The sequence below is a fragment of the Phodopus roborovskii genome, unplaced genomic scaffold (assembly GCF_943737965.1).
Source record: "Phodopus roborovskii unplaced genomic scaffold, PHOROB, whole genome shotgun sequence".
Taxonomy (NCBI): domain Eukaryota; kingdom Metazoa; phylum Chordata; class Mammalia; order Rodentia; family Cricetidae; genus Phodopus; species Phodopus roborovskii.
In genome coordinates this window covers 5,480,506-5,497,720 of record NW_026125052.1, presented here as the reverse complement: position 1 = coordinate 5,497,720, position 17,215 = coordinate 5,480,506, and the positions used below count along the sequence as shown (strand labels likewise).

At 46.1% G+C, this 17,215-nt stretch overlaps 1 protein-coding gene and 1 pseudogene across 1 annotated transcript; one reads left to right on the top strand and one right to left on the bottom strand.

Moving 5' to 3' along the window:
- Window positions 1-1,876: 1,876 nt before the first annotated feature.
- CUNH17orf67 (chromosome unknown C17orf67 homolog) lies at window positions 1,877-17,096 on the bottom strand. The gene is made up of 4 exons (XM_051194707.1): window positions 17,000-17,096; window positions 16,085-16,185; window positions 3,281-3,420; window positions 1,877-1,933 (listed from the first exon to the last, which is right to left on the bottom strand). The coding sequence occupies exons 1-3, from the start codon at window positions 17,052-17,054 to the stop codon at window positions 3,304-3,306; spliced, it is 273 nt and encodes a 90-aa protein (XP_051050664.1). The 5' UTR covers window positions 17,055-17,096; the 3' UTR covers window positions 1,877-1,933; window positions 3,281-3,303.
- Window positions 4,848-4,955, top strand: LOC127221634 (uncharacterized; annotated as a pseudogene).
- Window positions 17,097-17,215: the final 119 nt, after the last annotated feature.

Genomic DNA, 17,215 nt, shown 5'->3' with positions numbered 1-17,215 from the left:
CAGCAGTGTGGAGTCCAGTCACGCTTGGTAGTTTCAGCCCGTGTGTAATAAGGGCATCTGTTACACAGCAAAAGCCTACTATGGGCCATGCAAGGGTCCTAAAGGGTTACCCGCTGCAAGACTGTGTCAGTAGGTCCTATCATCATTGTCCCCGTCGAATAGAAAGGGAAATCAAGGCAGCAAACATTCTACAGCTTGTCCAAAATTCTACCACGAACATTAGCCTGACAAAACAGCAAAACACAACTGAAATTTTAAACAAGCACAGGGCTTGGAGAGTCCTCCCCTCAAAAGATACAGAATTGGCCAATAAGCAAATGAAAAGACACTCAAAATTATTATTAGGCATCTGAGAAATGCAAACCAAAATCCCCAATGAACTCCCTTTCACACTCACTAGGAGTGTTTAGTTGTTTTAAGTGGGAAATAATAAGTTACTGGCAAGGACATCGAGCAGTCTTGACGCATGTGTGTTTCTGATGGGAGTGAGAAATGAGGCAGCTGCCGTGCAGAATAGAAGCTCTCCAAAAAGTTCAATACATGGCTGGGGAGATGGCTCAGTCAGTAAGGTGTTTGCTCTGCAAGTCTGGGGGCCTGAGTTGGATTCCTAACACTCATGAAAATGTCTTCTTTTGTATGCTTAAAGTTGTCTGCAATGTGGTGGGTGGCACACTCACTTGTAACCACAGAGGCAGGCAGATGGAAACAAGTGGATCCTTGGGGTACAGAGAAGCACCCTGCTTTCCACAAGAAATCTCTCCTTTGCTACCTTTGCTAGAAGACTAGGTATGTATTTGATGTTGAGTTACAGTCCTGTTGGCTTGATCTTGAGCAAATATCTTCTTCTCAAAAAAAAATAAAAAGCAGCCCTTGTGAAAAAAAAAATTGCTGTGTGTTCACTTTCCATTCATTTTTAAATCTATTACATTTTTATTTCATGTACATATCTATCTATTCATATGAGTGGGTATGAGCATGCCACAGCATGCTTGTGGGAGTTAGGGAAAATTTTACAGGACTCATTAGGGTTAAGGTTGGGGTTAGGGTTCTCTTTCTTCATCGTGTAGGTCCTGGGGATTAAACTCAGGCCATCAGGCTTGGCAGCAGGCACACTCACTCCCTTAGCCATCTCACCAGGCCCCGTTCATATATTTAAAGGATAGTATAGGGCAGAAGAGATGGCTCAGTAATAAAAAAGTATGTCCTGCTCTTGCAGAGGACCCAGACTCAGTTCTCAAACCCCCTCCCCCCACTCACATGGTGACTCACAACTCTCCATTAACTCCAGTTCCAGGAGATCAGTGTCCTCTTTCTGGTCTCTCCTAGCACATGGTGTCCATACATGCATGAAGACTTATAAACGAAAATTAAGTAAGTCTTTAAAAATACAGAGCCATACACTATCCAGAAATGGGTTTACAGAGGTGAATAAGGGAAAGTTACCTCCAGTGATCTTCTCGACGGGAAAGAGACACACAGAAACATCAAATGCCAGCCTCTTTATTAGTGCAGCACAGGAATTTTTTAAAAAGCAGGTGACCCAAAACTCGGCAGCTCCAAGTGATGCATGTCCCCCTTCTGAGCAGGATATCCCCAAGGTCCCTCATACAGACACCTCCGCTCCATGCCCGTTGTGTAGCCCCCAACTCCATCCCTCTAGGGAGGACTTGGGCTCTGTCTACACTTGCAGATTGGTAGGAAGGCCTCAGGATCCCTGTGATTCAAGCTGTTAGTTTTCATGATGCGGGCTGGTTAGTAAAACAGAGCAGAATATATATATATATATTTCCTATGTCCCCCAAAGGCCACTTCTAGCCTGCCCACGAAGGACACGAAGGAGTTGCTGAGGTCAGGAGACTTCGTTTCTGCAGCTTCAGATCAAAGGGAGGGTGAGCTTCTCTGTCCCAGTGGTCTCCGGGTCACTGCCTGGTAACTAGCAGAAGAAAAGATGCAGAAAACACTTTTAGAGTTGTGGTGAGGGTGGCGGTGTTGAGAAGAAGGAGCCTCCAGCGGTTATTTCCTGCAAACTCCCTCTGTGTGCACCAATTTTGAAAGGTTTACTTCCTCTATTTATGTATATGTGTATCTGTGTAAATATGCATGTGTATGGATACAGGTATGCCAGGAAGGCATAAAAGGGTGTCAGATTCGCATGGGGTGGTTGTGAGCTGCCGGACCTGAGTGCTGGGAACTGAATTCATTCAAGTATTCTGGAAGAACAGCAAGCGCTCTTTCTGTTGTTGTTGTTTTGTTTGTCTTTTGGCTTTTTGATTTTGGGGGGGACAGGGCAGCCCCAGCTGTCCTGGAACTCACTCTGTGGGCCAGGCTGGCCTCCGTTCTCTGGTTTTCTCCATTAATTGCGTCTTTGATTGGCCTATTGAAAGCAAGCAGCTGAAATCAGCTTGTGGGAGCTGCCAAAGCCCAAACTCTGAATATAAATCTAGGTTTGGAAAGAGCAGAAAAGGGAAGTCAGCCCAAGCCTTACTTCTCTTCCAGGGTGAGAGCACCCTCTTGCCCTCTGTGAGGCTGCCTCCCAGGGATGCCTTGGGCAGGACCAAGCAACAGACTGTGTAAACCTTGCAGGATTGGAAGTTATCAGAGGATGGCCATGCCAGTCCTTCCTCCGTCTGAGTGAAGAGTTGCATTAATGCCCAGTCAGCTAAAGTGCATGCCATCGATGGCACCAGGGTAATATGGCAGTCAATGGCAGAAGTTCTGGGAGAGCACGCTACAAACTACCAGCTGACACTCTGAAGGGAGCATCCGATATGCTAGCACAAGATATGCAGTGGCAAAGATGAGACGATTGCTCGTGATCACACACACGGTTACGCTCTGTAAGGACCTCAGAGAGGGCGAGGCATGGAGGTGCATGCCTTTAATTCAAGCACTCAGGAGACAGAGGCTGCAGGGCCTCTTGGAGCTCAAGGTTAGTCTGATCAACACAGCGAGCTGCAGGCCCTCCAAACTGGAGGAGGGGAGATTACAAAGAGACATGATTCAGCACTTAAGAGCTGCTCATCCAGAGAACTCAGATTCAATTCCTAACACCCTCACGGTGGCTCACAACTGGCGTTAACTCCAGTCCCAGAGGATCTGATGCCCTCTTCTGGCCTCTGTAGGAACTGCATGTGTGTGTGGTACATAGCTCTTTCCTGGATGGCAAGTTACCATTCCCATCGGATCTGGGATCTCTGTTACCCTCACTGCCCAAGAAAGGCTCCCCACCATGATCATGCTTCCCACAGTCACCCTCTCCAACAGAAGGCCTGGGACATACCGAGCCGGCCCGGCCTTGGGTCCTTACACAGGGTGGACCAGGTTCCTGTCGCAGTGAGGCTTACAGTGGGGATTCAGCCAGTGTTCCAGAAACTGCTCCTCAGCACGGTGCTCCAGAGCCAGCAGGTGATGCACATACTCCTGAAGAGACAAACCCACCGCAATGAGAGGCTCCCGGAACTCGCTTTGTAGACCAGGCTAACCTTGAGCTCACAAAGATCAGCCTGCCTCTGCCTCCCAGGTGCCGGGATCAAAGTTGGGTGCCACACACCGGGCTTGCTCCTTCCTTAGCCTCGGTCTTTTTTCACACAGCCCAGTGGGAAGCCAGTCAGCAAGGGAGCCAGATGGTTCAGCCTGCAGGGTCAGCGTTGCTCTGAAAGAACCGTGGGCACTGTAACCATGAGACGGGAATCACAGCAAATTGTGTGTGAAACAGAACCACATAAATGTTTTTAAGTAACTCTAAAACAGCATGCTGTTAATCAGAAAAGTGGCATTTCACCTTGAGAGAGAATGAACATAATCAGTCATATAGTATTTGTGACAAGATTAAATCATGTCCATATGTGTCTATACAGGGGGAAAGAGATTTTTCAGGACAGGGTTTCTCTGTGTAACAACTCTGGCTATCCTAGTGCCCAATTTGTAGACCAGGTTAGCCTTGAACTCTCAGAGATCCGACTGCCTCTGCCTTGTGAGTGCTGAGATTAAAGGTGTGCACCCCCACCACCCAGCTCAAAAACGTCTTAAAGCACCTTCCTACAGCACTAAAAAGCCTTTAACGGAGGATCCGGTCCTCTAGGAACTCTATAGCCAGTACTAAATACAATCATTAAAAATTTAAGAGTGGGGGTGAAGCAGGGGAAAAGTTCAGTTAGTAAAGCACTTGTCATACAAGATTAGTACCAGAGTTCAGATCCCCAGCACTCCCATTATACAAAAATGGACGAAGTGATGCACACCTGTTGCTCCAGCACTGACGAGGCAGATAGAAGGATCCCAGGGCTACCTGGGCTTCCAGGCTCTCAGAATAAGTGAACTCTGGGGACAGTGAGAGACCTTGTCTCCAAAAACAAAACCAAAGAACAAGATGGAGAGCAACTGAGGACCTCTAGCTTCCATCTGCATGTCCACTCCGCAGAACACACACACCTGCACAGGAAAACACGCATGCACATATACCAGACATGTGCAAAGAGCTGTACCTGCACAGGAAAACACACATACACATATACCAGACGTGCACACAGCTGTACACACACACCTGCACAGAAAAACACACATACACATACACACCAGACATGTGCACACAGCTGTACACACACACCTGCACAGGAAAACACACATACACCAGACATGTACACATAACTGTGCCTGCACACCTGCACAGGAAAACATGCATACACATACTCACAGAAAAGCCAGATGTGGTGTCTATATAGCTGTGATCTCAGAACATGGCTAGCTGAAGCAGAAAGACTGCCATACATTCAAGGCCAGCCCAGAAAACATAATGAACTTCAGTCTAGCCTGGGATTAGTATGAGGCCCTGTCTCCAAAGGAAAGAAGTGTTATATGGAAAGAGGGGAGGTTAACATTCCCCTTGATGAGGGCCTAAAACACACAGACAGGTAAAGCAAGCACTGCCACCTACTTAGCTGCATCTCCTGCTTTTTGGAACTGGAAAAAATTACGCTGAGTGAGGTAACTAAAGCTCAGAAAGGCAAACACCACATGTTCTCTTTCATATGCAGATCCAAATTCTGGCCTCTGGGGCCATTGCCCTTAATGGTGCACACACACACATGCAAGCAAAACACTCCTACACGTAAAATAAAAAATAAACCTATAAAGTAATTTTTAAGTAGACAGAGGGCTATATAAAGAGGCACTGTCTCAAAAACAAGCAAATCCTGGTCTCAAGTGATGCTCTGTCTTAGCCTCCTAAATAGCTAGGATTATGGCACATGATACCCAGACCAGGTAGGTTTTATTCATTGGTTTGTTTTTTAATGGCAACAACCACAGTAACTGAGTGTATGTCTTAGTGCCTGGTGCACAGTAGGGCCTCAGTATAGCTCACTGAAGAAATACACAAATTAATACATGAAAAGATCGATTTTTGTCCCACTAAATCTTCCTTGGAAGGTCCCTCACCATCTGTATCAGTCATCTTGCTATAAGAGCCAAATGTACATAAAAGCAAAAGTCAGTATCTATTTCACAGCAGCTGAAGTCATCACTGAAGAAAAGCCATCAAAATAGACACACACTGAGAACAAGAAAGGAGCCAGCACCGGTTTCCATGACACTTCAGTATTTATTTTAAATGTTAGGGAAATGAATATGCCACAAAGGCCTGAAAGCAGTCATTAGTCAAAGATGAAAAGCCAAACTACAAATCTGCTCAAAACCACAAATTCAACAATTGCATTGGCCGAGTCCGAAATGACCCAGCATTAATGATCATCTCAAATGTTCCTGGACTGGGAAAGGAGAGGGAGATGGAAAACAGGTTTTCATTTCTTTAGATTCTCTCCTCTGGGGAAGGAAGAAATTAAACAAAAACAAAAACCGGCATTTGTGTTCCGTGTCAAATGCCCATTGTAATGATTTAAGTCAATCGTTTCCTGGTAATTGGAATGGAAACTACACATAGCCCCTCACTGGAGTGGCGTGATAATGAAATGTCCAGCAGAACCTGACCTGACCCGAGAATGACATAGCAAAAGCCTATCAAGGCATGAACGTTTTCCAAGATGTCAACATCCTTTCCTATGACATTTGGGCAGGATTACAGATCCATTGACATTTGGGAGAATTATTTTACTCATTAGTCAAAGCAAGGTAATCACATAGGCTAGAGGATGGCTCAGAAGTTAAGTGCTCCGGATCCCTGAAGGCTCTGGGCCCTGGGAAAGCCAATGTGTGCTGAGTACAACTGACAGACAGCTCAGTAGTTCTAAACCATCTTTAAGACCATGGGAACAAAAGGCTAATGGAGTTCCTAGGACATTTGTCACAGGGCTAAATGTGAAAGCATATCTACAAAGGCTACTTAGCATAAAGCTAGCATGATTTATCTGCACCCAGTAAGAACATGCCTGAATAGAACGCAAACCAAAATGGCCCAACTTCCAAAAAAGGCAAATCTCCTGGGTACAGGAGTGCTTGTGAACATGGCCACAGAAGACATCATTGAAACCTGAATGTCATCTTTCTTAAAGAATTTGCATCATTCTCCCTGGCAAATGGCAAACGAATTCTTCCCTAAAATCTCCAACAATTAAGAGAAGCTTAATGAGGTTAATGAGGCAATAGGAGAGATTTTCTTGAAGTAAACTCCAGGTTTCATGGTGGAGTTCTATCCAGCTGAGTCCCCACATCCCCACCCACCTCAGGAAGCACCTAGACATAACTAGAATTTAGTAAATGCCAATCATTGGTTTGGTGCTAGAGACCCAGAAGCAAAACAAACTGTCCTTCTCCTCAAGCCATTTAGAACAATCGAAGAGGCCAGACATAAAAATATCAAAATTGGGGGCTGGAGAGATGGCCCCCAATGTGAAAAACACATACAGTCTGTGCAAAGGATCCAAGTTCAGTTCCCCACACTCATATTGGGCAGATCACAACTGCCTTAACTACTGCTCTAGGGAATCCAACTCCCTCTTCCGAACTCCACAGATACCTGCACACACAAGGATACATACCCACACACAAATGCATAATTAAAAATAAAGGGGAATCATTTTTAATAAATAAAAATGTAAGCATTAACTATAAAGTTCACCAAAACACCACCTTTGGCCCCCAGTGAGATGGCAGGGCTGGAAGTGAACCCATTATATCCCTCTGGACCTTTTTCTAGAAATCCACATTGAGGCGGTGTGTTTGTGCAATGTACAACATGGTTTTGTAGATGCGGAGACTAAGTGACAGGTGACTTGTAGAGAATGTGGACACACTAGACACCCCCACCCCAGGCAAGATGAAGCAAGACAGTGCAAGATCTAGTCACCCTCCCCTAAACGGTGCACAATTTTAATTTTATGCGTTGTTTCTTGCTAGAATTTCCCATTTAACATCTGTCGAATCAGGGAGACCATGAATCATCGTAGAGGCTTAAGAAAGCAAACATGCAAATAAGGAAGTGTGAGCATCCCGGAAGGGCAGCTAGGACAGAAAGAAACACTGTGACATTCGGAAGGAAGAGAAGGGTACCAGAAGAGCTGAGGACCTCGCAGGCAGATGGACGCACCTGTGGGAAGGTTCCATCTGAATGAGAAGATCTGGGTAATTGAACATCAGTTACCTTGGAAGGGTGGCAGGGAACCCAGGGATGGCTTGGGGCTAACATGTCCCCAGGCCAGAGCACACTAACTTTTCTCCACAAGCAAAAAGGAGGCAGAAGGCTTTCTCAATTAAGGTTACTATTGCCAGTGATGGAACGCGGTGACCAAAAGCAACTTGGGGAGGAAAGGGATTATTTCACTCAATTCCATATTACAGTTCATCATCAAGAACAGTGAGGGCAGGGACTCAAACAGGGCAGGAACCTGGAGGCAGGAGCTGATGCAGAGGCCATGGAGGGATGCTGCTTACTGGCTTGGTCCTCAGCCCGCTTTCTTATTGAACCCCAGGACCACCAGCCCAAGGATGGCACCACCCACAATGGGCTGGGCTTTCCCCCATCAATCACTAATTAAGAAAATGCCCTCCAGCTGACCCTGTAGAGACATCTCCCCAGCTGAGGCTCCCTCCTCTCTGATGACTTTGTGCCAAGTTTGTGCCAAGTTGACGCAAAACTAGCCATCACAAAGGCTTTAAGGAGTATTATTTACTGAGCTGTTTTGTTTTAATCACCCCTCGATATCACTATGCTGAATGCTCACACACATCCTCCCATTCCAGCCTCACAATGAGCCTAATAGGCAGTTATTATTTCCTCATTTCCCAGCAGTGAATGCTGAGACTTGCGGAGTTTAAACAATTTGGCCAAGATAGGACAGTCAATCAGTAGTGAACAGAGATGCAGAGGAGCTGTCACTCGCTATGAACTACATGATCTTGTGGAAATCATACATAGGGTCATTTAATTTTTTTAGTGGTTATTTAAATAGTATGCCCTCTAAATTCATACCCACTTATATTAGGGTAAGCCTTTGCCTTGTAAATTTGATCTTTATCAATATCACCAATTAGAGATGACATCATATGGGACTCAGGTGGCTCCTATCCAAAGACTGGTGTCCTTCGAAGAAGGAAATGTGAGAGACTGGGGTGATAGTTCAGTGGCCAGGCACTTTCTTAGCACATATGGGTTGAATCAGCACATGATGAACTGTTTCCGGTTCCTGCTCCCTTAACCTCTCCACAGTAACGGGCTGCAACCAGGAAGTGTGAGCTTAAATAAACCCCTCCTCCCCTAAATTCCATTTTTCAGCACAGCAACCAGAGACAGAACTAGAGCATTCCCACTGAACGGGGGCAAGTGTAGACAATGCATCGCACAAGGAAGAAGGCCACGTGAGGTATCGCAGTCAGGTGTTAAGAAACGGTAAGAACCACAAGCCACCACTAGGAGGCAGTGGAGGGACAGGTAACAGGCTGTTGTTCCGCTCTTCCAGAAACTCACTCCACCAATGCTTGGCTCAAACTCCAATCTCCGGAGCTGAAAGATAATAGAGTACTACTGTTCTAAACGTCACAGTCCATTTCGGCGGCCCTCATAAATGAAAACACATAAACCACATAGAGGATGGAGGGTGGCAGTAAAATCTTGCTTCTCATCACTCAGAAACATCGTCCCTTTTGCACCATACACACATATTCATATGGTACCCACATAAATATGGGTAGGCCAAGTTTACCTTCAAAACTACCTCTCCATTTTGAAAGTTGTACAATCAGAAGTTTATTGCAAGTTTTACCAAGAGTACAGAGAACTGAACTACCAGGGCACCTCTGTAGAGGGGGAAAGTACTTGCCTTATTAAGTTTGATGGCCAGATTGCAATCCCTGGAATCCGCAGAAAGGTGGAAGAGAGCCAACTCCATAAAGTTGTTCCCTAACCTACCCATGCACACAGTGGTACATGCTCCCACAGACACTCGTCACACACAAGTACAAAAATACAAAAATAATAGTTTTTAAAGGCATATAGGATGCTGGACATCATAGTGCACACCTTTAGTCTCAGCACTCTGAAGGCAAACACAGGTATATTTCTGAGTTTGAGACCAGCCTGATATACTCAGTGACTCCCAAGCCAGCCAGAGCTACATAGTGAGACCCTGGCAGGGAGAGAGAGGCAAAGAGGCAGAGAGAGACAGAGGCAAGACAGAGAGAAAGGAGACCTTTGTTTTGTTTTGTTATTTGCTTGTTTTTCTAGACAGGGTTTCTCTTGTAACAGTTCTGGCTGGCCTGGAACTGAATTTGTAGACCAGGCTGGCCTGGAACTCATAGAGATCCACCTTCCTCTGTTCCCAAGTGCTGGGATTAAAGGTGTGTGCCACCACTGCCCAGCTGAGACTAAATATTCTTAAACACACTGAGGGTAGGCCTTGGTAGAATTTGGCAGTACCAAGTTCCAGTATAACTTGAAACTCTGAGAAATTTCATTGTGTTCACTGAATCTGAGAAACATTCATGTTATGCGAGGTCTGGTGTTTTATTATTAGTTTATGTGTATGAGTATTTACCTGCATTTATGTTCATGCCCCATGTACATGCCTTGTGTCCTCAGAGGCCAGAAGATGGCAGCAGATGCCCCGGGGAAACAGTTACAGACAGCAAGGGAGTGCTCTTAACCTCTGAGCCATTTCTCCAGCCCCAGGTGTGAGGATTGTTATCATATATGGCTAATACCTAAAATGCCCATTGCTCAGTAAAAGGGCAAGTAAGTTGTAATACAGTTCTAATATGCACCATCTAATAATGACAAGTTGGGCAGGGCGGTGGTGGTACACACCTTTAATCCCAGACAGGCAGAACTCCATGAGTTTGAGGCCAGCCTGGTCTACAGAGGGAGTTTTAGGACAGGCTCCAAAGCTACAGAGAAACCCCGTCTCAAAAACCCAAAATAATAATAATAATGGCAAGTTGGAATACATTCCGTTGAACTGTGGAAACAATCACATTGCAGAAAAATCGTACACAGGATGCTACTTACCAGCCCCACAGGCTGGTGAGCTGGAGGGGGAGTGCCCTTCACCTGACGTGCTGGAGACACAGTACAGAGGCCAGCAAGCCTGGAGCAGAGGCAGGACAGTGAGATGATGGGGTCAAAATAGGCCTCTAGTGCCTGTAGATAAAAAGGACTAAGGCCTGGAAATAGATGATGGCAGTTCACAGGCAGGAATACCAGTGGGGTTACTGCTCACTCTACTCAGCTGTCACAAGGACAATGGAGGGTTAGAAGTGGCCGGGCTCTGGAATTGAGGTAGTGCCATGTGCCCCAAGGTGGAAGACAAGAACAGCAGCCATTGTGAATGTAAAGTCAGGAATACCTTTCTGAGCCATTAGATCAGAGGTGCTTAATAAATATTCAAGCATAAATAGTTGACAGTTGAGTTAACCAGTCCAGAGCTCTTGAAAGAGGTCAGGCAAGTGCAGAAGTGGGCAGCCATTGGTAGAAGTAAGCTTCAAGCCAACGGGGCTAGAAGAACGGGGAGGGCAGCGCCCAGGGATGCTCTGACATTTAAGCAGCTTCAAAGGCTAAGACTCAGGCCAAGGAAACACAGCTGCAGATGTATGAAACAGAAGGAGAAACAGGAGCTGGAGGAGATGAAGAACCTAAGAAACCAAGCAATCAGGTTGCCCAGAGCCAAACAGAGAGGCCAAGTGTGCCGAAAAAAGCCAACAGGGCTATAGCCCCTTTCCTACGGGAACTGAAATGAAGCCATGGCCTTCTCCAGAGCTGCACTTCCTAACTCGAAGGTGCCTAGCGGTTGCTGGGTCTTGAACAGACATGGGCCATGTTTAGGCAGTGTGAAAAGCAGCCTGGGTTCTGCCTGTCAGATGAGCTCAGATGAAGCAAGCCTGAGCCGCCCTCTAGGGACCACACTGGGCAGCAAGAACTGACATCCAGCCCTGAAGATAGAGACACGTATTCCCACGGCTGAGGGGCTCTTCTGGGGGAGTTCAGGATCATTTTGTGTTGGTTACTTTCAAACCACTGAAACCTCAGTACCTGTCAGAAACGACATAGGAGTAGAAGCTTCAGGCTGTAGAGAATCAGAGTTCAGTTCCCAGCACCCAGGTTGGGTGGCTCTCAACCACCTGTTACTCCAGCTCCAAGGGAATCTGTTACTTCTGACCTCTTTGGGTACCTGCATCCACATTAATATAATCCCCACACAGATACATGAAAATATAAACCACTGAAAATATAAATAAACCTGTCAGTGGTGGTGCATGCCTTTAATTCCAGCAATAGGGAGGCAGAGGCAGATGGGTCTCTGTGAGTTCAATGCTAGCCTGGTCTACAGAGTAAGTTCGAGGACAGCTGGGATGTTACACAGAGAAACCCTATCTCAGAAAACACGCATGCACACATATGTGTGTGTGTGTGTTTGTGTGTGTGTGTGTGTGTGTTGCTTTTTTTTTCTGTGACAGAATTTGTTTTTTCAGACAAGGTTGTGATGGTAGATGTCCTTCTGTATATATGTTTCTCTTATTGGTTGATGAATAAAACACTGATTGGCCAGTAGCCAGGCAGGAAGTATAGGCAGGGCTACGAGAGGAAGGATTAATTTTTTTTTTAAGATTTAGAAAAGATTTTTTTTTTTTTTGGCTCATGGTTTTAGAGTTTATTTAGTCTATCATGGTAAGGAAGGCATGGTAGAGATCGCAATTCAAGTCAGCCAGAGTATGTGACTGTTCACATCATGGTAAACCAAGGATCAGAGAGAATAGGGCAAGAACCAGGGGCCATCAGGTACAACTTTCAGTGGTGAATTCCTTCTAGCCCACTTCCCCCAGACAGGCCCCAGCGCCAGCTGAGAAACAAATACTCAAAACATGAGCCTGTCAACATTTCAGCTTCAAACAGCTTTCCATTCTGCCTTCTCTTCCTAGAGCCCCATCTCCAAACCAGGTTGGATTATTTGGATGGTCTCGGCCTCTGTGAGCTTGCTTTGGCTTCATTAGACCTACAAGTGCTCTGACACAATAGAGTCCCTTTGACAACTCAGTAAAATCTACCTGTCTCCCACATGGCAGGTCCCTAACTGAATGCCAGACTTTGGGAAACTCTCATCCCATTTCCAGGAAATCCAGACCCTACTCTCCAGAATCTCTGAAAACCTGGAGCCAAGTTAATTATAAATGACTGTCACAGCCAGTTTCTCTAGCACAGCAGCCACGATCACCCCACTGTGTACCACCTGCCCGTCATCATTCCTAATAGAAAACTACTAACACAGATGGTTGTGTATGGCTGGGGGTTTCAGAGGATAAAACAGCATGCAGAAAAAGCAACTGCAAACCCAACGTCAAGTGTCCAGATACATGCATGCATCGGAGGTTTCCTGGAGCAGGGAGTTTCAGAATGCCTCCTTGGGCTTCATCTATCTCCCTTCCTCTGGCCTCTCTTTCTATCTTCCACACATATTGGGCCTCACCCTCTTGCTTCCTGGCTGCCTCCTACATTCAAAGTCCTTCCCGCTTCTTCCCTAGAGCCATCTGTTTCCCTCTAGGCCACAACTTCCTCATCAATAGTCCTGTTCTCCCTGCTCCCCCAGGACAGATGCCAGCCTGATCATCACAAACACATTAGGTGTACAAAGTAGACAGGAACTCTTTCAACCAGTCAAGGCCCTGTGTGTCTGGGCAGAGTTTGTTTGAACTTGTTTCCAACAAGCTGGTGACTCTTGCAGAAGCCAGCCTCTTCCATGCTTAAGCCAAGTGTCAAGATGAAAAACATCACACAACAGATCTTCATGAAGACAGACTGCAAGTCTCCATTTGTGCTTTCATTTTGAATTAACACTTCCCCCAAAAACCACCCATCACCCTTGTCCATGGCTTCTCTGTTTTCTGAACCAGTTTTCTGTCTTCCAATCACTTAGTGAGAAACAAAATAAAACCATTGCACTAGCTAACATCTCAGTTAGTTACATTGGTAGTAAGCACATGGGTCTCCAGGCTTACTTACCAAGGGCACATGCCTTCCCCCACCAAAAGCTGGCAACTGTACCACAACAAGGAGATGGATAATATGTCAATAGTGTCACTGCCTGTTTCCCATGTACAGCAGGGTTGGAAGGCCAGCATCTAAGAGGCTTTGTACCCTAAACCTCTAAATGGTCCATGACAAGCTAGCCTAATTAGATCAGTGCCCTGCTTAGAATCCCTGGATGGTTCCACAGTGTGTATATACAGCACAAAACCCAACCATGTTACAATGATGTCCAGGGGATGTCCTACCAAACCCTGAGACAGCCTTTCACTGGCTTCATTCCAAGTAGCCCAGGGGCTCAAGTCAAGACCCAAAGATGGACATGGAAGAAGGGTTTCAGATAGTCTGACACAATATTTTGCAAAGCCTTTTTCAAAACATACAAGTATAGGTCAGACAGGGTGGCCCACACCTTTAAGCTAAGCGCTCCAGAGGCAGAGGCAGGTGGATCTCTGTGAGTTCAAGGCCAGCCTAATCTACATAGTGAGTTCCAGGACAGCCAACCCTGCTGAGAGGTGGGGAGAGGGGGGCAGGGGGGAGGAAGCATGGCTCTTCAGGGGCCAAGGGTCCTTTGAAGATGTCCACCCTCTGTGATGCTCTTGACTCTGCCTGGCCAAAGACAGGACCTCACTGACATCCCAAGACATGCTGGTAAGCACAGGGCTACCAAGATTTGCACTCAGATCTGGCTGTGCGTAGTCTCAGGGGTGACGATGGCCCCAAGCCAAGAATAGGAACAGTAACAGTAAAGGAGTACCCTCGGAAGTTCATAAGCTGGGAAAGAGGGCCACACGAGTCTCAGGGGCGACAATGGCCCCAAGCCAAGAATAGGCACAGTAACAGTAAAGGAGTACCCTCGGAAGTTCCTATGCTGGCAGCACATTCGCAGAAGACAGGAAACTGAGTGTCAACGGTCCAAACACCTGCAGGTGGAGGGTCCACAGTCTTCAGCAAGGGCCAGGGCCGTTCCCGCACAGAGCTCAAAACAGCCAGGTGCAGGCACTGCCAGATAAAACCTCAAAGGCTGGGCAAGAGCTGAACCACAGATGTTTGCCCTCTGTGCAGGGAAGAAAGCAGAGAGCAATGATGGACAGTAATGTAAGAAAACTTCACACACACACACAGTTAGAAAGTGGGTAGAGATTCAGGCTGGGGGGAGGGGGGGCTCAGTGGGTAAAAGTGCTTGCTGACAACCCTGACAATCTGAGTTCAGCCCCTGGGTTTCACACAATACAAGGAGAGAATCAAATGTCACAAGTGGTCCTCTGGCCTCCACATGCATGCACACACCACTAAATAAGCAAATGTAAAGCAAGGACAGAATGAGAGAAGAAACTAATTAAATAGAAAGATTCAATCCAGTCTGACCTGAATCATCAGCTTTTAGCATCAATTGCTTTTTTTTTTTCTGTTTTTTTGCTGTTTGTTTGTTTGTTCTATGCTGGGGATCAAATCTAGGGCCTTGTGCATTCCAGGTGAGCATTGTACCATTGAGCTACATTCCCGGCCCAATAAATATCTTTTAAAAATCAAATTATGCTCACTGAGGCATGGGAAGTGTGCTGTGAGATTGTGTCTCCTAGAAATGTCAGAGAGACTGCATCCATGAATTATTATCAACATGGCTGCCTCACCAAGACTTAAACAAGGATAACAACAGTAGACATTGCCAACGTGGAAGAGGGAAAGCTCGCAAGGCTTCAACCCTAGACAAAGAACTGTGGGCAACTGGGAAGTGCTGAGAGGGGGAGACATGGTCTTTCCTAGGGAAGAGCCCCCCAGTTAGTTATCTAATGCCAAGTTGTCAACCCTGAGACCATATACATGCAGGTAACATATGGACTAAGCAGGTAGTGTTTATGTATTTAGGAGAGAGAGAGAGAATATAACAAAGAAAAGGAGGTAATGAGTTTGAGAGAGAGAAAGAGGATCACTTCAGAGGGGCTGGTGAGAGGAAAAGGAAGTGGGGAATCTGTAATTATATTAAAAACCGAAAGCTAATGCCCAGCTTGCTTTCTCATTTTAAATGCAATCTGGAACCCAGTCCATAGACTGGTGCTGCCTACATGCCAAGAGGCTTGTCTTGGAAACTGATTCTAGATCCTGTTTTGCAAACAATCAATATTTGCTATCATAGGTGCCCTGGTTCAGAAAGACTAGGCGGGTGAAAACTATAACCCACAGGGCAGAGCTGAGGACAAAGGCCGTAATCAGAAGCAGCTGGTACCAAGACTATACCCAAGGTGGCCATGGCTAGCTAAGGATGCTAATGCAGTCTGCCTGGGGTCCAAGAGGCAGACAGTGGGTTGGCATCAGGCAAAGGGAGCAGCTGATAAGCAAGCAGAGCAGAGGAGGAAGATGCTGAGCAGCCCCCTCGGATGTGGGGATACACACAGCATATCCCATAGACCCTGCTATTTCTGTTTTAAGTACCCTGTCCTGAGTAGGTGAATAGAGCCAGCGTCTCCATGAGTGAAGAAGATCACACATGCCTTACTCCTGTGTCTGTAATAGAACCCCCATCTCACAAACCACCCAGTGACCAGCACTGGATTAATTTCAGAACGGATGCCCATTCAGAAGTCAATGTAGGCTATAAAATTGCCAGGGCTAAGCGCTCACCCGAATGGGCTCGTCTGGGAATCCGGGTTTGCTGGGTCTGTCCTGTCGCCGGGACCTCAGCAGCTGTTTGGCTTGCTTTTCTGTCAGAATTGGAGAGGCTTCTGAAAAGAATCAGGAAGAGACTTGAGAGATTCCCAACCCAGGAGTCTACACTCCATCTCAGCACTCCAGAGAGGATTTACAAGTTCGGTCTTGGTTAAAACACAAAGAGGAAACTGTCCCGAAGGATGTGTCAAAAGCTTCAGGATTTAAATCTATTTAAAGTGGACATTTATGTAATGTGAGTGTGTGTGTGGGGGGGTGTTGCTTGTTTGTTTTTGATTGTTTTAAGGCAAGGTCTTTTGGCTAGCTGGCCTTAAACTCAATGTCTAGTTGGGCTGGCCTTGAACTTCTGATCCTCCGAATGCTAGAATTACAGTGGTTTGCCACCACAACCCATTAACATGGTCCTGGCACTAAACACGGGACTTCTTCACACATGCTAGGCAAGTGCTCTGCCAACTGAGCTATCTCCAGCCCTGAATGTGGCTTTAAAGAAACATGTTTTTCTCATCCTTTTGTCTATGTTTAATTCAGTCTTCACACATTCCACCCAGAAGTTATGATCATAAAATTGCTAATGGTGAGGGAGGCTCATTGAGACATTAAAAGGCATTAGCATAATAAAAGAATATCAAGCTTCTGTGATCAACTATAATCATAAAGAAGATGTAATTGAAGGCTCATCAGCATTTTTGAAGATAGTACTCAAACACATCCTAAGACTTTTCAAAGAAAGTGATTTGCCTCCCTTTTAAATAGTAGAAATTCTAGAAGCTTGCTCTTACAAAAAGAAAGTGCATCAAAATATCAATATACACTATGTATGATCACGTCAGTGCAAAAGTAAGCCATGTCCTTGGGGAGAGAACCTACCTGAGGAGAAGACCAGCAGAGTGAGAACAAGGACCAACACAAACCGCTTTTCCATGATGCCAGGCTCCTCTCCCCTGACTGAACACTCCGGACTCTTCTTAAAGAGGTCCCATCAGTCCCAATGCCGTGTAGACTCACTAACACCGTTTGCCACGTGATGCTGAGCGTATCTGACTCGGAGTTCATAATAATGACTGTTAAACTATTTCCCTCCAA